Source organism: Rattus norvegicus, chromosome 4 (assembly GCF_036323735.1).
Source record: "Rattus norvegicus strain BN/NHsdMcwi chromosome 4, GRCr8, whole genome shotgun sequence".
Classification (NCBI taxonomy): domain Eukaryota; kingdom Metazoa; phylum Chordata; class Mammalia; order Rodentia; family Muridae; genus Rattus; species Rattus norvegicus.
Genome location: NC_086022.1, coordinates 6,419,459 through 6,441,369, shown reverse-complemented (window position 1 = coordinate 6,441,369; position 21,911 = coordinate 6,419,459). Strand labels below are relative to the sequence as shown.

The 21,911-nt window shown below is 43.6% G+C and overlaps 1 protein-coding gene across 2 annotated transcripts in view; it reads left to right on the top strand.

The window, feature by feature from the left end:
- The first annotated feature begins 16,284 nt into the window (after nucleotides 1-16,284).
- The window catches only part of Ube3c (ubiquitin protein ligase E3C), a 101,255-nt gene continuing 95,628 nt past the window's right edge, over nucleotides 16,285-21,911 (top strand). Inside the window, exon 1 of one of the 2 annotated variants that reach the window (XR_005503372.2) lies at nucleotides 16,285-16,650. Coding sequence is in view for 1 of the 2 variants with exons in the window: in NM_001427087.1 (NP_001414016.1) it covers nucleotides 16,585-16,650 (66 nt within the window). In the remaining variant the exon portion in view is untranslated. The remainder of the gene's footprint in view (nucleotides 16,651-21,911) is intronic. The other variant, NM_001427087.1, reaches the window with a different exon arrangement.

Here is a 21,911-nt window from a genome sequence, read left to right as displayed (position 1 = left end):
CTCCCCTGGGATCTCACTCTCAGGGCCTCTATTTCCACCTGCACCAGGGTAGTTCAAGACTCTAGAACTGACCCGTGGGTTACATTCCTTCCTAAGAAACTATGATGAGAAGCAGCTTAGTCCCTCCCTCTGTTCCCTGCCACCCTGTCCATTTCCATACTGCCCTGTGCCACTGTGGCCTCTTGGAACAGTGAACAACACACTCTTTACTAGTGGTCATTGTCTTAGCCACTAACCTACTTGCCCTTGAATCACATCTCGAAGAGTGCCATGCCTGGCTCTGTCCACCTCATGTATGCATAACTAGGACCTCAGGAGATCTGAGCCACTAAGACCTTGCTCAGTCACCATCGGCCTACCACATGGCCTGGGCACACACAAAATTATTTTCCCCAAAGTCTTGAATATTTCTAGATTTCAGCAGCTAGTGACTATTTTAGCAACCAATGCTGCTTCTAGCCTTGACTCTTACATGAACTCCTTGAATCATAAGAGATTTACTGCCCTACCTCTTCTGTATCTCAATTTAATGAAAATGTTAAAGATACTTTGATGGTCTTATACCAGTGTAATTTTAAATAAAATGTCCTCATTCTTTGGCAGACTCTGCCACCCGATGTTTAACTATCAGAAAGTACTTAAGTGAAGTGCTATTTCCAATATTGTCTAAAGACAATCAGTATGTTTTATAGCATTTCTCCCGTCCCCCTCAGAGTAAACAAAAAACTGTTTTATGGGCATCTTTGAGACAAAGCCTCATCTCTATTGCTAGAAATTGAATGCAGGTTTTTGATGGGTTCACAGAGATGTATCTTGAGTGAAATGCCAGGCCCTGGAGCTATTGTGTCTGCTTTGTGTTCCAGCTATGCAGTCTCTTGCTTAACTCTTTTTCTGAGCTTTCTTCTTTTTAAAAGGTGGCAGTCCTATTAACATCCTAGGTGTGCTGTTAGGGAGAAGCAAGTGACAGTAGGTATAGCCTTAGTAGAGCCTAGCATGACTCCAGAGCTCCTGCCTTGTCTTTGATTGATTCCCTGCTTTGTTTATCTTCTCCACTTGTCTAATTACCTCAGGTGACTTTGAGCAGAAGCCTGTGCACATCTTCCCAGAGTGCTATGTGCTCTGAAGTTCAATGCAGTGATTGCTCCTTGATGGTCCTATATTCCAAAGCAGGTGAAGCAGTATGGGGCACTTGTGCTCTGGCCATCTGTTCCCACACATGGAATGGCTGCCAAACACACTCTTAATTGGCTAGTCTTTTTAAGTGATTAAAATTTTGTTGAAGTCAAGGTATAAAAATAGTATTAGTACATGTGGTAGTTTGAATGAGATGTCCCCCATATTGTCAAGTATTTGAATACTCGATCTCCACTTGGTAGTGTTATTTGGTTAAGCTTAGGAGGTATGACCTTGCTGGAAGAACTATGTCACTGGGGACTGACTTAGAGGTTTCAAAGGCCATGCAACACTCTCAATTTGACCTGTCTCTTTCCACTTCCTGCTCACAATTTAAGATGTGAGCTCTCAACTCACCATGTCTGCCTACTGCCATTCTTTCCTACCATGATGGCTGTCTTTGTTAGGGTTTCCTTTGCTGTGAAAAGACGCTATGACCAAGGCATCCCTTATAAAGGATAACATTTCATTAGGGCTGGCTTACAGGTTCAGAGGTTCAGTCCATTATCATCGTGGCTGAAAGCATGGCAGTGTCCAGACAGACATGGTGCTGGAGGAGCTAAGAGGTTTACATCTTCATCCAAATAAAATTAGGAATAGACTAGCTTCCTGGCTGCTAGGAGGAAGATCTCCAAGCCTTCCCCCCTACAGTGACACACTTCATCCAACAAGGCCACATGTACTCCAACAAGAGTATACCTCCTAATAGTGCGATTCCCTGGGCCAAGCATATTCAAACCACCACAATGGCATCCTAATCCTTCCCAAACAGTACTTACCAACTGCAGATCAAACATTTAAATACATGAGCATATCAGAGTCATTCTTATTCAAACCACCACACTCTACAGGCTTATGGCAATATCATAATGGAAAATGGATTTAGTCCAACTTCAAAGGGCTCCATAGTTCCTCAGTCTCAACATTGTTTGAAAGTCCAGAGCCCAATGTCTCTTCCTAACTGTAATCCCTAGTGAAATAAAAAAGCAAATTACATAATTCTAACACACAGTGGCACAGACTACATATTATTATTCCAAAATGGAGGAATGTGGGCATAATGGGGTAAATATTGGGCCAAAGCAAGATTAAAATCCAGCAGGGTAGTAGGGTTGTTGTGGCAAACCTAGCACTCAGGATGCAAAGGCAGGGGGATCTCTAAATTTGACGCTAGCCTGGTCTACAGAGAAAGTTCCAGGATAACCAAAACTGCACAGAGAAACCCTGTCTCAAACAACAAACAAACATATCAAATCCAGAGGTGCAAACCCTAAATCCTGTAGCTCTGTGTCTGATGTCAAAGAGATTAGACGGCTGTTCCAGCTTTGCTGACTATAATACACTTCCCTCTCTTGGGCTGGTTCCACTCCTTGTCTGCAACTCTCCTTGGCAGATATCCCATGGCCCTAAACAACATCTTGGCATCTCCAGTACAATTCCAATTCACACCATGGCCTCTAAGGAGTTCTTGATCTCTAAGGGCCTTTGCAAGGGAGTTCCCTGCCACACATTGCCTGACCTCAACAGCTCTCCTTAACCTCTGGGGAAGAGTCTTGTGGGATAGGCAGGAGAAAAGTTTGAAGGAAGAGGAGGAGACAGGAACGGAAGAGGGGTGGGGGAAGAGAAGCTTCGGCAGAGACAACATGGAAGCTGATGTTAAAATTTCATGCTGTACCCTTACAGGTTGTTATAAATGTTCTTAAGGGATGAATGTGTACAGGGCTTTGCATGTTTAGGTGGGCCATTATATCTTACCAATTGGACCAAAGTTTAGTGTGTTGTGTGTTCTTTCATGTGCAGATTTAAGAGAGTGTGCAGCGGCTGGTCTGGGCCGCCATGGAGTTGGGATGTGTGTTTCTGGCATGGAGACCTGCCTTGGGAACTGGATGGGTAGAGAGGTTGCTGCCAGGCTCAGAGCGAGGCCTTCGGCAGTGTGATATGGGATGGAGTAGAGCGGGTGAGACGCTTTGCTGATTCAGACAAGATATCTAACAGATATCTTGGGGCACTGCGGTGATGGACCTGGTGGGGGATAAAAAGACTGTTTTATTTTTTATATTTCTTACAACAACAGAGTCCACAACCCCTTTATTTGTGTATCTTTCATGACTCTAAAGTCAGAACCACATGGATGACTCTGTTCAACCACCAGAGCTTGGGTGAAGCCTGGCACCCTTGAGTCTCATTTGTAACAGCTTTGGTGTTTTTGTTGTTTTTTAGGAACAAAAATTTCTCTAGACCTATCCATTTCACAAGTTGGAAGCTTAACTAGGTAGGGTATGGCTCTAAGGATGCCTTTCCCTTAATTCCAAAGTAGATCAGGCCTCACCGTAATTTCAGGATCTCTTTCAGCACAGGCTTTGGCTCCAACATTCAATTTCCTGGTACTCTTTTGCTCTTCAAACTGTACATTTTGTGTTTCCTTTTTAAAAAAAAATTTTTTTAAGTTCTTATTTTATATGGATGGGTGTTTTGCTTGTATATGTCTGTGTATCACACACATGTAGCACCCACAGAGGCCAGAAGAGGGCACTGGATCCCCTGGAACTGGAGTCCAGTTGGGCGTGAGCTGCCTTGTGCTGTCTCTGGGAGAGCTGTCAGTGCTCTTAACCACTGTATCATCTTACAGCCCCTTTCTCTCTGCCCACCTTGCTCTTTTTCATTGCAGAACTACAGGAGCATGATCACGAATAAACATTCAACAGAGTCAGTAGTAAGCTGTCTGAAAACCTCCATAAAGAAATGAGTCTATTACTTTCCAATTTAGCCTCTGGAAAATCCTTAGGACAGGGCAAGAAGGAAGCCAGATTATTTACCAAAGTACACAGGAATTTCTCTAGCTGTGTTGCTGTTAAAGTCCTTGCTTCTCTCTTTTTTCTTTTTTTTTTCTTTTTCTTTTTTTTTTTTTTCCAGAGCTGGGGACCGAACCCAGGGCCTTGCGTTTGCTAGGCAAGTGCTCTACCACTGAGCTAAATCCCCAACCCCCCTTGCTTCTCTCTAAAGCAGCTTTTGAGCTGGGCCTCCACAGTCCACAAGTCCCATAAATCTACTTATGTCTTCCAAGTTGCTCCTGAGATTGCCCATTAAGCTTACCTGCTTTCTTAGCCAAAGTCTCAAAAATCTTCCACATCCATCCAGAAACAAACAAGCTCCCCATCCCCCAAACCCACATAGTCAGGTCTGTCATTTGGGGCATCAACTTATATATTAGTTTCTTTCTATTGCTGTGATAAAAACACTTCATGAAATTCATAGGCAAATGGATGGCACTAGAAAATATCATCCTGAGTGAGGTAATCCAGTCACAAAAGAACACACATGGTATGCACTCACTGATAAGTGGATATTAGCCCAAAAGCTCTGAATATCCATGATACAACTCACAGATCATAAGAAGCTCAAAAAGAAAGAAGACCAAAGTGTGGATGCTTCAGTCCTACTTAGAAGAGGAAACAAAATAATCATGGGAGGTAGAGGGAGGGAGAGAGGGAGAAAAGAGGAGGAGGAGAGAAAAGGGGTCAGGTGTGGGAGGAGACAGGGTTGGGGGAGGAGTACAGAGGGTCAGGAAATTGAATGGAGGTGCATAGCTGTGGGGGATGGGGAACTGGGGGTAGCCACTAGCAAGTCCCAGGTGCCAGGGAAGCAAGAGGTTCTCAGGACCCAACAGGGTTGAGATTAATCAAAATACCCAACACAGGGGAGATAGAACCTGTAGAAACCATGTCCAGAGGTGGTTAGGCATGGCCCCTGGTTGGGAGATGGGGACACCCACCCATCTCAAACGTTTTATCCCAGAATTGCTCCTGTCTAAAGGAAGTGCAGGAACAAAGAGTGGAGCAGAGACTGAAGGAAAGGCCATCCAGAGACTGCCCCACTCAGGGATCCGTCTGCAGACACCAGACCCAGTCACTACTGCTGATGCTGAGAATCACTTGCTGACAGAAGCCTGGTATAGCTGTCTCCCGAGAGGCTCTGCCAGCGCCTGACCTATATATATATGTGGATGCTCACAGTCAACCACTGGACTGAACACGGACCCCAATGGAAGTGTTAGGGGAAGGACTGAAGGAGCAGAAGGAGTTTGCAACCCCATAGGAAGAACAACAATATCAACTAACCAGACCCCCCAAAGCTCCCAGGGGCTAAACCACCAACCAAAGAGTATACATGGAGGGAACCATGGCTCCTGCTGCATATGCAGCAGAGGATGGCCTTGTCTGACGTCAATGAGAGGGGAGGCCCTTGGTCCTGTGGAGGCTCAATGCCCCATGTAGGGGGATGCTAAGGCAGTGAGGTGGGGGAGGGAGCACCCTCACAGAGGCAGAGGGAGTGAGAGAGTATGGGGGATTTGTGGAGAGGAAACCAGGAAGGGGGACAACATTTGAAATGTAATAAATAAAATAACCAATTAAAAAAACCCACTATGACCGAGGAAACTTTATTTTCTTTTTTTCTCTCTTTTTAAAAATTGGGTATTTCTTATTTACATTTCAAATGTTATTCCCTTTCCTGGTTTCCTGTCCATAAGCCCCCTAACCCCTCCCCTTCTATTATGGTATTCCCCCCCATCTACCCCCTCTTACCCCCACCAATCCCCTACACTGGGGGGTTCAACCTTGGTAGGACCAAGGGCTTCCCATCCCAAGGAAAGTGCAAAAGAGGGTTTAGTTGGGCTTAAGGTTCCAGAAGATGAGGTTTATGAGGGTTAAAGGAAGCATGGAAGCAGGTAGCTAGAGCAGCAGCCTAGCGCTCACATTTAGATTCACAAGTAGGAGGCAGGAGGTCATGAAGAATGTCATGAATCTCAAAGCTCCCAGTGACACAGCTTTTCTAACAAGGGCACATTTCCTAATCCTTCCCAAACAGTTGCATGTACTTGGGACCAAGCTGTCAAACACGAGGGCATTTTCATTCAAAGACCACAATGGCTGGTCTTATTGTATGACTTTGACAGCTCTAGTGGACAGGTAGTTGGGCACAACTTGAGTGGCTATGGTGTAGTAATTTCCTCAGAGTTAAAACATTGTATCCCTGGAGGGAGGTTCCTTAAGTCTCAGAAACTTATATATTGAAGCATTCAACTCTGGAGGGTGGCCTTTTAGGACTTAGGTGGTGGGATGGTAAAATGAGTCAGTTCGTAAAGACACTTGCCTGACAACCTGAGCTCCATCCATGGAAGGGGAGAGCCGATTCAAGGCCAGCCATCTTGCATATTCCACCAACATCTCAAGACAAGTGTGTAAAAATTGTCACTGATTGCCGTGGCTTCTAAAGGCCAGCCTCAGCCAGGGCTATCGGAGACAGTTGGTACCATAAGCCTTAGTGAAGTAGCCTCCCAGATGCTGAGTATGGTATGCTCAACCATAGCAACAGCCACCATTGAGGTGTAGAGAATGTCGGCTAAGGTTGCAGCTCACCAGTTGGACGGCAACTGGAGCCACCTAAAGAAGGCTGGAAGGCTGAATAAAAAGAGAATCTTTCGGCTCAGTGGCCCAAAAGGTCCAAGAAAACTGTCAAAGTATCAGACAAAAGGTTTCAGTCTCCTACCTGAGGTCAGCACAGAACGCTGGAGATCTCTCTACCTGCTGCGTCCTCTGTGTGCCCACTGCTCACTACTGTCAGACATCAGAGGAAGTGAAAGCTTCCAGACACCAGCTCTTGAAAAGTTTCCCCTAGATCTCTCCAGCTTCTATCTAGAGGAGCAAAAGGAACGTGGGCCACTGATTTGTGGCAATGGTTTGTGCTCACAGAATTTCTCTCTGTGTCTGGCTTACTTCACTTTGTGTAGTGACCTCTAGGTTCTCTCATATGGCAGGATCCTCTTTTTAAAAGTTGAACACTGAGTGCTGAGCAGTGGTGCCAAGAAGCAGAGGCAGGCAGATCTTGGAGTTGAGGCCAGCCTGGTCTATAGAGTGAGTTCTAGGACAGCCAAAGCTACACAGAGGAACCCTGTCTTGAAAAACAAACAAACAAACAAACAAACAAACAAACAAACAAACAAACAAACAGTTCAATAGTGTCTTGATGCACTCATCTACTGGTGGGCATTAGTTTTTCCCATAGCTTATATAGTGCTGCAATGAACACAGGTATTTCTCTTTCTTTTCAAAACATTTGCTTTTTTATTTATGTGTGTATGTGTGAACACATGCATATAGGTACCCTGAGAGGCCAGAAGAGGCAACACACTCCCCTGACACTGGAATTACAGGTTTTTGTGAACTGCCAGATGTAGATGCTGGAAACTGAACTTAGGTCCCCTGGAAGAGCAGCAAATAAAGTGCTACTGAGCCCCAAGAGAAGTGATTTCTATGATGGAGCTGACTGCATGGCTTTTGGTTATATACCCTGAAATGGGCTTACTAAGTCATTTGGTAATTCCATTTTTATTTATCTTTTTATAATGTATATGCATACAATTTTATCTGAAACCAGTCTTTCTATGTAACTGTGGCTGGACTGTAACTGCCATGTAGACCAGATTGGCCTCCGATTCATTGCGCTCTCCAGCCTCTGCTTCCTGGGTGCTGGGATTAAAGGCGTATGACTCCATACTCTGCTCTGCATGCAATTTTCCATAATGACTGCACGTATTTTTTTCTCCACCTGTGTGTGGCTCCCTGCAAATTCTTACAGCTGGCAGAAAAATGAACTGAGAGAGAGGCAAGAAGGAAATCCTGCTCAGCACAACTTAGTCTGGTGGGTTGAAACTTTTAGAGACTGTCTCTGGACAGTTTACTTTGGACACATTTAAGGACAGTACACTTTTTGGGAAAACGAATTTCCTGGAAGCAACAATCTCGATCCCACGTGTGTAATAAAGCTTAAGGTGTGATGTGGCCTCCACCGTGAAGGTGACTGGATCTATAGCTTAAGGTTGAATAGATAGCATAGAGGTCACCAGGTATAAAGTATGCATGACATCTGCCATAAAGATTGTCCTCTTGACTAAAATGCAGGGCTCAATATAAAGGTATAGGGAGGGAGAGTCTGGGATAAATATAACAATGTAGGTGTGGAACGCTCTACAGATAACACAGTGTATCAGGCTATTAGCAACATCACTCCCAGCCTCGGGGCGGGGAGTGGGGGCTGCTGGCATATGTTTCCCTTCCACTGAAGAGACAAGCCTGTGTCTTTAACATTCTTGGTTTCCCTAGTGTTTACCTGTGAGTTTGTGCCTTCTACACCCACCAACCGTGTGCTAGGTTTCTTCTCCTTACACTCTCACCAGTACCTGGTCACTTGTTGTTGTTGTTTGTTGTGTTGTTGTTGTGTTGTTGTTGTGTTGTAACAGCCTTCCTCACAAGGGTGGTGGGGTGACGTCCCCGAGGCGAGGCTTTGATTATACCTCCTGGCAATGGTGCTGAGACCCTCTCATGTTCCACTTGAACCATGTCAATGTCCCTCCTGAGAGCACAGCTCACACTCATGTGTAAAGCTGTAGTAAAAGGGCACCAATGTATATATCTAGTGATCAGTGTGCTGTATTAAGTTATGACAGAGCCATATGGACAGGATAGGACTCAAAGAAGATATAACTATTAGTACAGTAAATTTCTAGGTACTTTATCAGAGGACATCTGTGGTACATACCAAAGCTGGAACCTCTGGAAGAACAGCCAGTGAGTGCTCTTAATCACTGAGCCATCTCCCCAGCCCTACCTATAGTATATTTTGATATAAAAAATGGGAGGAAAGGGAGAAATATAATCTCATTTAAAACAGGAAACTCCTATAGAGATAAGACTTTATATATAATAAAGGCCCTATAAAAAGATCCACCTACATCTTAGTGCTTAGAACTGAGAGTTGTGGCAGGAGGATGACCCTGAACTATCTTCAGAAACCTCAAATAATCGTAGAGTCTCACAAGAAGGAGGCAGAAAGGTCAGTCAGAGGAAGAAATCAGAAGACAGACACAAGGAGCAGAAGGGTACGATCAATGGAAGGGGCCTCAGATCTGGAGCACAGGAGTCTCCTAGAAGTTAGAAGAAGCAAAAAAACAAATTTACCCTGCAGTCTCCAGAGGCAATTCTACAGCCATGTAGTCTGAGCTGTGCAAGACTGTGGCCTCCAGAATAGCAATATCCTAAAAGACTGTTATTTCAACAGCTAAGTTTGTGATTATTTGTTCGCACGTTTGTGTGTGAGCAAGAGGCTGTGCTTGCCTGACTATACGCATGTGTGGAGGCCAGAGATCAACATCTAGTGTCTTCTATTGCACTCAACCTTATTTTTTGAGACAATGTATCTCATTGAGCCTGAAATGTATGGTGGGGGGCGAGACAAGGAAGCAAAGCAGCAGGCAGTATAGGAGCAGCAGGAAACTGAGTGGTCATATCTTTAAACTCAGACAGGAAGCAGTGAGAGGCAGAAGCAGGGTGAGGCTACATACTTTCAAAGGCCACCCTTTTGTGGTATACTTGCATCATCAAGGCCCCCACCTCCTAAAACTCCTCAAACAGTGCCACCAACTGGATGCATGACTGGTGCTTGCCAGCCAGTTGTTTAACACAGACATATATGTAGGGAAAACTACTTATGTGTTCAAAAATCTGTCCTCTGAGAGGTATTTCTTGTTCAAACCACTGTCTCACAGACTTCCATACACTAGAAAAGCTAGGGCTCTTCAGTAGGGTTCCTATTTATTTGATTTGATTTTGAGATAAGATCTCTATGTAGCTGTCTTGGAAGTCACTAAGACCAGACTGGCCTCAAACTCACAGAGATTGTCTCTGTCTCCTGAGTGCTGGGATTAAAAGTGTGCACCACTATGCACAGCTTGTGATAGTTCCCTTATCTAGCATGTATCAGGCTCTTAATCTAATATTTCCTCAGTACTAAAGAAAAAAAAAAGCAAAAGCCCACAATAGTTTAAAATGGGCTGAGAGAAATTCAATAGAGTTTGTATTGTTAGAATAAGGAATATAACTCAGCTACAGTAAGGAATGTGTTGCTGTAGAAATAAGCCTACAGGAAAATCAGGGTTGAGAGTGAAGACACAACCAGCTGCAGAGGTGAAAGAGCAAAACCAGATCCAGAGAAGGAAGCGTGGATTCAGGTCCACATGGGGAAGCAGGTAGACCAGGGGATAGCAGTCGGATAGGCTGTATCAGTAGTGAGGGACCGAGCCACGCTGGAACCCTGCAGAAAAATGGGAGTTCTCTGCCTGTTGATCTTTCACCCACACACTAGGAGTCAGACTGGTAGAGCTGTGTCATCACAGTGCTAGGTGTCTACCACTTTATCAGATAGTGAGGGAGTTACATCCTTTCTGCTGTCTGACACATTGGGTAAGTTCATAGACCTGGTTCTCATATGATTTTAAATCACCTACAGTCCAAATTCACCCTCATAAATTTATAAAATGACTTTTTCTACTCCCAGGAATAATTAATTTATGAATCTGTGTTACATCGGAGGTATCAGACAGATGGTGGTGTTTGTGCATTCACTCAGGCCACAATCATCCTCCACCCTCAATCCAGAGTCAAAAACTGCTTATAAAACCAAACCAAACCAACAAAACACCTTTACACAATACGGAATAACTTAGAGGAAGGCACAACCTGATCTCCAGGAAAGTGATTACGGATATTGGTAAGGGTCACTTTTGGTATCTGTGATCCAGAGACCTGGAGGGTCAGGTGGTGTGATTCAGCTTGGACCAGAGGCTAGGGGCTGATGCAGCCCCTCCAAGTAACCATGAGCCTGGAACTCCAAGATGTGGACGACAGGAGATGGGCTTCCTGGCTTGAGAACTAATAGGATCTGCCCTCCCTCACCCCTTTGTCAGACTTGCAGTGGCTAGAGGATGCCAGCCCACAGAAGTGAGCAGATCTTTAAACTGTCCTGTTCAAATGCTAATCTCTCCTGTAAATGCCTTCACAGACACAACCAAAATAATGTTTTACTAGCGGGCAACATCTGGACATTCCTTAGCATCTAGAAACATAAAATGAACCATCCCCATATTCTATACACATCACCTGGCATGCAGGTGTAAATAATTTGTTATTACTTTAGGCTACATTAGACTGTGTTATTCTGAGTCAGATACACACATCCACAGCATGTTGCAAGAATACTGCTCGCTACATAAGCGTGAGGATGTAAGCGGGATGCGTTTGTAATCTCAGATGTCTTGGAAATCCTGAATCCAGTTTCTGACTATGATTATATCTTAAATCACCATGGCCCAATATCCAAACCAGGGTGACACTGCATTTATATAGTTATCGGTTGTTTTCTGTACAACTGATATACAAAGAACGACTCATACTTTGGTTCCTGAATCCATGAGGCTGTGTCCTCAGAGCCTCAGTGTAACTCTGAAAGCATGGATAGTACTGAACCTTATACATACAGTGTTTTCCACATACTTGATGGACTTGCAAGTTTTCCCTCAAAAGAGGCATTTGACAACCTCACAAGCATTAAGTGAAAACTGATATAACAAAGATGACTACTAAATGTCTAATGGGAGGGAAACAAATACAAATGTGGATATCAAATGAGGGCATCATTCAGATTATAGGAAGAACAGTAAAATTTCATCCCATTACTTAGAAAAAGTACCCAACTTAAAACTACTTGTGAGTTTTCTTTTCTTAACAATTTATTTATTTATTTATTTTATGTATACGAGTACATTGTAGCTGTCTTCAGACACACCAGAAGAGGGTATCAGGCCCCATTACAGATTGTTGTGAGCCAACCGGTGGTTGCTGGGAATTGAACTCAGGACCTCTGGAAGAGCAGTCAATGCTCTTAACTGCTGAGCCATCTCTCCAGTCCTCTGAGTTTTTTTTTTAACATCTGGAACTTTCCATTTAATATTTTTGCCATAACTGACTTAAGTACCTGAAATGATGTACAAGGAGCAGGTGCCTACATTTAATGCTTACTGAATATTTTTGAGCATACCCCATGATATCACTAGCATAAACAAGGTAACAACACATTCAATGTCTTCCCCAAATAGTTCTGTATCACCCAAATTGACTTGGGCCACCTTGTCACATATGTACTTTTGTGCAACCATTATCACAACCACTGATTTTCTTGGCACTAGGGACCATTGAGTTCTCTTCTACCCTGTCTGCAACTTGCACACCATGGCTCTGTTCTAAATGGAATTTCATGGAATGTCACCAGTGTGACCTTTGGGTACTAGTGTTTTTTCGTCAGTGTAACATCCTGTCCTGGAGGGCTATCTCAGGTGTTGTGCAATAGTTACTCTCCCTTCGCTGTTTGTTTGTTTCCAGATTTGGGTAATTATAAAGCTCCTGCAAGTGTCATGTGGTTTCAGTCACAGCCCTCCTTCCTTTTGGACAAATGCATTAGAGAACAATTGCTGGTTCATATGGTGAGAATGTGTGTTTAAATCTTTATTGGAGAAACTGCCAAGGCATGTTGCAGGTACTTTTGCATTTATTCTGAATTCTTAATCGAATGAAAGGTCTGTCTCCATGGACTCCTTAGTGTGTGGTAATGTCACGCCATCTGTTAAGTAGGAGCCTGTGTTTATAGGTTTTTGACCTACCTCTTCTCATGGCCTTTTAGTCATTACATATTTATTCAAACAGTACTTTGGGCTCTGTCACTTAGTGCTGCTGCCAATATGAAACTTGAGGTTGGCAAGATGATACAGCAGTAAATGTACTTCCCATCAAGCCTGATGACACTCTTGAAACCACATGGTAGAAGTAGAGAACAGACTCTTACAAATTGTCCTCTGACATTCACATATGTATATATGTGTATACACACACACAGAGCCAGTGGGAGGGGGGAGATAGGTAGATAGATATAGATAGAGAGCTGGTAAAAGGATTCAGTAGGTGAAAGGTAAGTGTACTGGTTCCTTGTTACTAAGCCTGATGACTTGAGTTTGATTCCTGGTACCCATATGGTGGAAGGAGAGACAAATTGTACTGTGACCTCCACATCATGGCACTCACCCTATCTCAAAAACACTAAATAAACTAAAATGTAATACTTTTTTTTAAATTAAAAAAAAGGGGGAGGGGGTTGGGGATTTAGCTCAGTGGTAGAGCGCTTGCCTAGCAAGCGCAAGGCCCTGGGTTCAGTCCCCAGCTCCAAAAATAAAAGAAAAAAAAAAAAAGGGAGGGTGGCTTGTATGGTGGAGTACTTAGAGGCAGTGGATGGAGGATCTCTGTGAGGTCCAGGCAAGCCAGGGCTGTACAGTGAGACCTTATTTCAAAAACAAAAAAATTAAACTGTGCTGGAGACATGGCTCATCAGTTAAGAGTACTTGTTACAGAAGTACTGGGTTCAGTTCCAGATGCTACATGGTAATTCCATTTCCAAGAGATCTGATGCACTATCTGGCACCAAGCCCACATGTAATGCACAGCATACATGCAGGCAAAATATTCATACATATAACATAAATAAATCTTTTCGAAGAAAAAACAAAAAAACATGAAGATAATGTTTTCAATCATGTGCACATGATGATACATGTATAGGTGATATATTTATGTACCTGTATATGTCATGCATACACAATATACATAGCATATATGTATGCAGAACATACACTATATAATATATACTTTGCATGTATATGACATATATGTGAATATAATATATTTTTCATACATGCCATGACATATATTTGTATATATTTATCAAACTATATGTATATGCATACTGCTTTATGCATATGTATACATGTGTATATGCATGCATACATAATATGTATTTGCATTGCTTTGTATGACATATATTTGTATATGTATATGTTATATATGACATAGATTCATTTACATTGTTTTGTATATATTTGTTTGTGCTTATGTATATATAATAGCACGTTTTTATGCATGTGCATACATATATTAGACATGTATGTAAGTGTATAGATATATGACAGGGTATATTTGTGAGTTATGTATATATTTATGATGCATTTATACATTTGGCATGCATTTATATATATTAACTATTCATATATATATAGTGTTGTATTGACTGTTGTGTGTTGGTGTATTTGTACAGAACTGGTATCTTTTTTTTTAATTTTTATTAACTTGAGTGTTTCTTATTTACATTTTAATTATCATTCCCTTTCCAGGTTTCTGGGCCAACATCCCCCTAACCCCTCCCCCCCTCTAGATGGGTGTTCCCCTCCTCATCCTCCCCCTATTCCCGCCCTCCCCCCAAATATCACGTTCACGAGGGTTCAGTCTTGGCAGAACCAAGGGCTTCCCCTTCCACTGGTGCTCTTACTAGGCTGTTCATTGCTACCTATGAGGTCAGAGTCCAGGGTCAGTCCATGTATAGTCTTTAGGTAGTGGCTTAGTCCCTGGAAGTTCTGGTTGCTTGGCATTGTTGTTCATATGGGGTCTCAAGTCCCTTTAAGTTCTTCCATTCCTTTCTCTGATTCCTTCAACGGGGGTCCCGTTCTCAGTTCAGTGGTTTGCTGCTGGCATTCGCCTATGTATTTGCTGTATTCTGGCTGTGTCTCTTAGGAGAGATCTACATCCAGTTCCTGTCAGCCTGCACTTCTTTGCTTCATCCATCTTATCTAGTTTGGTGGCTGTATATGTATGGGCCACATGTGGGGCAGGCTCTGAATGGGTGTTCCTTCTGCCTCTGTTTTAAACTTTGCCTCCCTATTCCCTGCCAAGGGTATTCTTGTTCCCCTTTTAAAGAAAGAGTGAAGCATTCGCATTTTGGTATCCTTCTTGAGTTTCATGTGTTCTGTGCATCTAGGGCAATTCAAGCATTTGGGCTAGTAGCCACTTATCAATGAGTGCATACCATGTGTGTTTTTCTGTGATTGGGTTACCTCACTCAGGATGATATTTTCTAGTTCCATCCATTTGCCTACGAATTTCATAAAGTCATTGTTTTTGATAGCTGAGTAATATTCCATTGTGTAGATGTACCACATTTTCTGTATCCATTCCTCTGTTGAAGGGCATCTGGGTTCTTTCCAGCTTCTGGCTATTATAAATAAGGCTGCTATGAACAGAGTGGAGCATGTGTCTTTGTTATATGTTGGGGCATCTTTTGGGAATATGCCCAAGAGAGGTATAGCTGGGTCCTCAGGCAGTTCAATGTCCAATTTTCTGAGGAACCTCCAGACTGATTTCCAGAATGGTTGAACCAGTCTGCAATCCCACCAACAATGGAGGAGTGTTCCTCTTTCTCCGCATCCTCGCCAGCATTTGCTGTCACCTTAGTTTTTGCTCTTAGCCATTCTCACTGGTGTGAGGTGAAATCTCAGGGTTGTTTTGATTTGCATTTCCCTTATGACTAAAGATGTTGAACATTTCTTGAGGTGTTTCTCAGTCATTTGGCATTCCTCAACTGTGAATTCTTTGTTTAGCTCTGAACTCCATTTTTTAATAGGGTTATTTGTCTTCCTGCGGTCTAACTTCTTGAGTCCTTTTATATTTTGGATATAAGCCCTCTATCTGTTGTAGGATTGGTAAAGATCTTTTCCCAATCTGTTGGTTGCCGTTTTTGTCCTAACCACAGTGTCCTTTGCCTTACAGAAGCTTTGCAGTTTTATGAGATCCCATTTGTCGATCCTTGATCTTAGAGCCATTGGTGTTTTGCAGAACTGGTATCTTAAACGTGTATGTTAGCTATATATCCATGCATATGTTGTGTGGTATAACTTACAGGTGTTGGTGTGTATTTGTGTATCTATGTGTATGGTGTACATTTATGTGTCAAGTGTATGTTCAGAAATACTTTTGTTCGTGTGTAATGTATTATTCTTCTCTGAGTCATGGTGCAAATTCTCTGCATTAGTAACCTGTTCCCCCTCACATCTAGTTGGACGGTGGGTGTGGCCTCTTCTGCAGGTTTCCTGTCTCCAGTAATGCAATGCGCGTGACCCCGACGGCGTCAATGGCGGGGGCGGGGGGGTGGGAGTGGTGGAAATCGGCTGGCGGCATGACGCACGCGCGGAAGAGAGGTGCGCCCGGCGGAGCCGCGCACGCAGGCAAGCACAAGGGCTGCCGGGAGGAGCACTGTGTTATTGATGATGACGCCAAAGCCGGCGCCGGCGCTCGCAGTGGCTGCTGGGAGGAGCGCTGCGCCGTCGATGACCGGACCGCGCGCGTTCACGGGACCGCGCGCGCAGTGCGGGCGGTCACCATCTTGGTTCCGACGGCAACGCGGTGCAGGCTCGAGTCGGAGCGCCCCTCGCTCGGCGGCGGCGCGCCGTGGATTAAGCAGCGTGGACAGGCCGGCCTCCAGCGTCGCCGCGCTCGCGCCCGCGTGCAGGGCGGAGAGCGCTGAGCCGCAGGCGGGGCGGCGCGGGACAGCGAGGCCGCGACCCTGCCGGGCCCCGCCCAGCCCGCCGGGCCCGCCCCCGGCCGCTCTGTCGCCTGCCGGGCCGCGCAGATGGGATAGGCGGCGAAGATGTTCAGCTTCGAAGGCGACTTCAAGACAAGGCCCAAGGTGTCTCTCGGTGGCGCGAGCAGGAAGGTGAGGCAGTGCGGCCCGAGGTGTTAACCGAACCCGGGCCTGTCAGCACCCGGGCGGCGCTGCTCCGCAGTTCACTGGAGCGAGCTCCGGTCGGGTGCGGCTGCTGTGCAGTCCTGACAGGTCTGTGAGGAGGCGCCAGAGGAGCGCTGTCGAGCCTCGAACTGAGTGGCTGGGTCATTCATTGCGGCCTCGCCGCGCCTGCCCAAGGGCCGCAGTTTTGCCCTGGAAACACGTGCACCGGCAGTCTGTGGCTGGGGCGTTACACGGTTAGCTCTCCAGCAGTGCGAGGCAGGTACTCCCCCCTACCCTCGCTTTAAGAGCTCTTTACAAGTTATAAACTTGATATGCCCGCTCCTCACAAGCTTGGAGTTCCCTGCCCTCAAGAACAGCTTAGAGAAGAGTCCTTCATGTCTGTGAAGTGGGAGGGGACAGGTAGGACAAGGTCTTTGTAGCCTGCGTCTCGCTTTAGTCTGCTATACTCGGAGCAAGCAATACAGAGTTGTGCCTGCCTGGGGCCTGGGTCTCTTCTGGATCTTTCCCTTGTGAAGGTTTTGACACTGCTCGGCTTTCTGGGACAGTCTGAAGGATGAGGGCAACCGGCCGTAATGCTGTAGGCAGAGTACCGAATCCAGACAGGATCCCTAGAGTTAAAACGATTTTTTTTCTTTTAGGCAACATTTTAAAGCTTTATTTTAAAAAAAATTATACGTATGAGTGTTTGTCTGCATGTAACTATGTGCACCACAGGCTTGCTTAGTTCCTGCAGAGGTCAGAAGAGGGTTTCGGATCTCCTGGAATTGGAGTTAAGAACAATTGTGGGTTGGCATGTGGGTAGTAGGAACAATACCCAGACCCTCAGCAAAAGCAGTAAGTGACCTTAACTGCTTAGCCATCTCCCTAGCCCTTTAATGTAAATTTTTGTCTTTTTCCTTTTCCAAATTATTGTATGTGCAAGAGCAGTGCTGCTGGGCCTTTGCTCCAGCCTCATTTTATAAAGGATTTTTATCTGGACACATCCATATGTAAATGATCGCTCCTGATAAAGAATGTTCCTGGCATTCCTATCCACAGTTGTTCTTCACCAAGGAAACTGCTTTTCTGACCTGTTACTACTGATCAGTTTTAACTGTTGAGCTTGGTATAAACTAGGTCAGATGAAGTGGGTGCAGCTTGGTCAGCCTTTGTGCTTTGCTTCTTGAGCTAGATGTTTTCTTTGATAGATTCTCCCATCCCACTGTGTCCCGGTTAGTCAGGACATGAATAAAACACAATTAACCCATTCTGGTTTCCTTGGGTGCTTATTACATGTATCTTGGTGGACGTTGCTTACACATGTGTTCTTCTAGTGCACATTGCCCGTTGCTTCCCTAGCTGATGTGCTTACTACCCTACAACCATCAGAGTCATCAGAGGGCACTGTTGACTCACATCCTGGCCAATAAGTGTTATTGAGAGTCTTTGGAATTTTAGCCACTCTGGTATATTTGAAATCTTTTCCTTCTTGAACTTAGTGGAAAATTGTTTGTTTAGTCTTTTCCTTTTTTAAAGTTAAATGAATATTTTTATGTTTATTATCTGTAAGAGCTATACACTGGAAAAGACATGATGAGTTTATAGTCTTGTTTTGGGGAGATAAGATTTACACCTTGAAAAGTTATGGTGTAATAGTGACTGGTTTTTGTTTGTTCGATTGTTTGTTTTTGTATTTCTCTCAGACTAATACAGAAACACAGAATTGGTTGATTTAGAAAAGTGGGAAGTAGGATAGGAAGTTTGAAGCAGGTGTGCGCTGGGTTCCACTGCTTTAGTTCTCGCATCTTCTACTTGTATATTGTTATATTTGAGACAGGACCTTATCCTGCAGTCCTGGCTGGCCTGGAACTCACTGTGTAGCCCACGCTGGTGTCAAATTTATGTACAGTCCTTCTGCCTCTGCCCAGCTCCAAGTCTGTGCTTTTGAAATCAGGATACATCCTGATAGAAGACTATCTTAGCAGTCATTTGATTGCAAGTACAGAAATCCACTGAAACTAAGTGCAGAAAAGCAAATGAACAAAAACTGCCCAGATTCCTTGCGACCAGCACCAAGGTAGTTTAGCTCAGCTATTCTCTTTGAGTTGCACTCCTGACTTTGCCTCTGTATATAGGCCTGTCCACTTATTTCATTCTAGCCAAGCAGTGGACATGTTTCCTGGTTGAGTGGCTTGATCTCCATACCTGAATGTCTGGAGAGGAAATCTTGGCTGGGTCATGTTTTCTACCTTTGAGTTGAGTCTCAGCCTTTGAGGGATGAGGAGAGGGACTCTTTCAGCACAGATCATTCCAGGTGTGTGCTTAAGCTAGGGGAAGACTACAGGGGAGCAGAGCTTGAGGAGTGAATGCTGAAGTTCCTGTGGGGTTCAGGCATGTATGGAACCAGAGGAATCTGAGTAGACATGGCGGTATGAGGGATGTCGGTGAACTGGCAGCTTAGTTGCTGATTCAAGTTTGGGACAGGAAGTATCACACCTTGGAAACCTAAGGAGACTGATGTCTGGGGGAATGAGTTTATAGAAGGAAGAAGTGGGCCAGAAGTGTTGAATGCTGAATCGATGTCTCCAGATAACAACATAATCTAGATTTGAGACTGGAAGACTGTGACTAGTGAGTGTGTCCCTTAAGATAACAGGAGCTGAAGTCAAGACTTCAGTTAGGTGAGGAATTGGGGGGGTGTACAGTGCCTCTCTGTAAAAGACTAGAAGATTGAGTGGATGGCAGGGAGAAAGAATTTGAAGTCTGAGGAAGGTTTGGGTGATAGGACAACTTGACCAAGTTTTACAGAATGGGACAAGGCAAAATGAGGAGAGGCAATGAATAAAAATACAGGGAAGAGGGCTGGAGAGATGGCTCAGCGGTTAAGGGCACCCGACTACTCTTCCAGAGGTCCTGAGTTCAATTCCCAGCAACCACATGGTGGCTCACAACCATCTGTAAAGAGATCCGATGCCCCCTTCTGGTGTTATCTGAAGACAGCTACAGTGTACTTATATATATATATAATAAATGAATAAAAAAAAATACAGGGAAGAGCCTGGAAAGACCAGGTGTATATGGTTGTGAACTACTTTCAGATTGAAGTGAGAGTATATGTGGGTGTAGAAAAGTTGTAGGTAGGAGGAATGACTTTAACATTACCTTTGCAAGTTTGCACAGCTACTTACTTAATCTAATAGTGGTAGTTGAATTATAGTCATTTCAATGTTTGCTCATTGCTTTATCCTCCAAAGCAGGCTATAGACAGTGGAGCAGGTGGTAGAGTCCCTATGTGTTGAATTTGTTCCTGTGTAACATTGTCCGCTGAAGTCTACAGGGCTCTGCATCTTAGGATTCTGATAAATGATTACTATAATGACCTAACCCTAACCCAGCATCATACAGAATAGTTCCCATTGCCTTTAAACCCCATTGTTCTCAGCCTCGACACTGCCCTTCCTATGCTTACCTTTATCAATTCTGTCTACATAGCGTTGCTTTCCCCCAAAATGTCAGTGTTGGAATCCTAAAACACAGCCTCTCAGAACAACTTCTTTCACTTTTATATGCATTTTAAGGTTCCTCCATATCTTTCCATTGCCTTGCTAACTATTTTATTTCAATCTTAAAATAATATTTATCTTATGTGTATGGGCATGTGAGTGCCAGAGCATTCCTGTGGACATTGTGTGGAAGTCAGTTCTATCTTTCTTCTGTGTGGTTCCAGGGATCAAACTCAGGATGTCAGGTTTGGCTACAAGTACCTTTACCTGCTGAGCCATCCCACCAGCCTGCATCTTATTTTGTATTAATAGTATGCTACATACATTAACAATGGTTTAAGAAAAATGGGTAGAAAAAAGTTCTCAAATATCCCTTCTATTTACTGCAGTCTTTTTGGTTTCTGTTATTGATGTTAAAAACATTTTCTGTGGGGGATTGGGGATTTAGCTCAGTGGTAGAGTGCTTCCCTAGCAAACACAAGGCCCTGGGTTCAGTCCCCAGCTCCTAAAAAAAAGAAAAGGAAAAAAAAACCAAAACATTTTCTGTGGTTTGACTTTTATATATTGTCTTTTTTTTTTTTAATATAAGCTCTCCCTATGTAGCTGAAGTTGGCCTAAAACTTAACTACTCTCCTACTTTAAGCTTCCCATGTGAGCCACCACACCTAGACCTGCAAATTGACCTTACACTTAGCAGCTTGCTTATGAGAAGTGAAAACACTTCTCCCATTTAATAATATTTCATGGTATGTACCAGTTTGTCTTATTCAGCTGTATTGAAAGACTCATGATTGCTTCCAAATTTGGGGCAATTATGAGTAAAGCACTAAACATTTGTGTGTATAAGTTTTGAATTTGGGTAAATATCAATGAGTACTCTTTTTATTCATAATATTCCTTTGCAATGTTGGGTGGGGACTGAACCCAGAGTGTTGTATGTGGTAGACTGTATCTCCAGACCCTGGTTTTTTGAAACAGATTTTTGATAAATATCCAGGCTGTCCCTTAACTCAAGATTCTTCTGTGCTGGAATTAGATGCAAGTTCTAGGATTTTAAGTGCCTTAAGTACACCACCACACCTGGTGTATATGTATGCCATATGTATGTTTTTGATCAGGTGTCTGAGTTGTTTGATTTCTTACTGTTAAGTTCTTTATTTCCATTTTGTGAGTGCTGTAGATACAAATCTGTTTTCATATGTTTTCTGTAAATATTTTTTCACACTCTTGGTTCTTTCATTCTTTTAATGATGTTTTTCATAAAGCAGAAAATTTTACTCTTATGAAGTCCAATTTATCTTTGTTTTCATGGTTTAGGTTTTTTTTTTTTTTTTTGGTTCTTTTTTTCGGAGCTGGGGACCGAACCATGGTTTAGGTTTCTGATAGGTCTAAAATTTCTTCACCAAAGTTATATCATCCAGATTTTGTCTTATTTCTTTTATCTTATTTTTTAGTAGTATTAATGAGCTTGTATTTAAAAGTCTCTAATCAAACTTAAAGTTTCAAAAAAGATAAACATATTTGCACATATTTATGGAGCACAGGGCCATTTTAGCACATGCAGAGTATGGAGCTTTGCCGGTTTAGTTATTGGCTGGCTTCTAAATGCTATTGAGGATCAAACTCAAGGCCTCATAAATGTGCCAGGCAAGTGCTCTAACACTGTTGTTATATTCCCAACCATCTTCCACATTTAAAAAAATCGTTCATTCATTTTGACTTTCAAGACAGGGTTTCTCTGTGTAA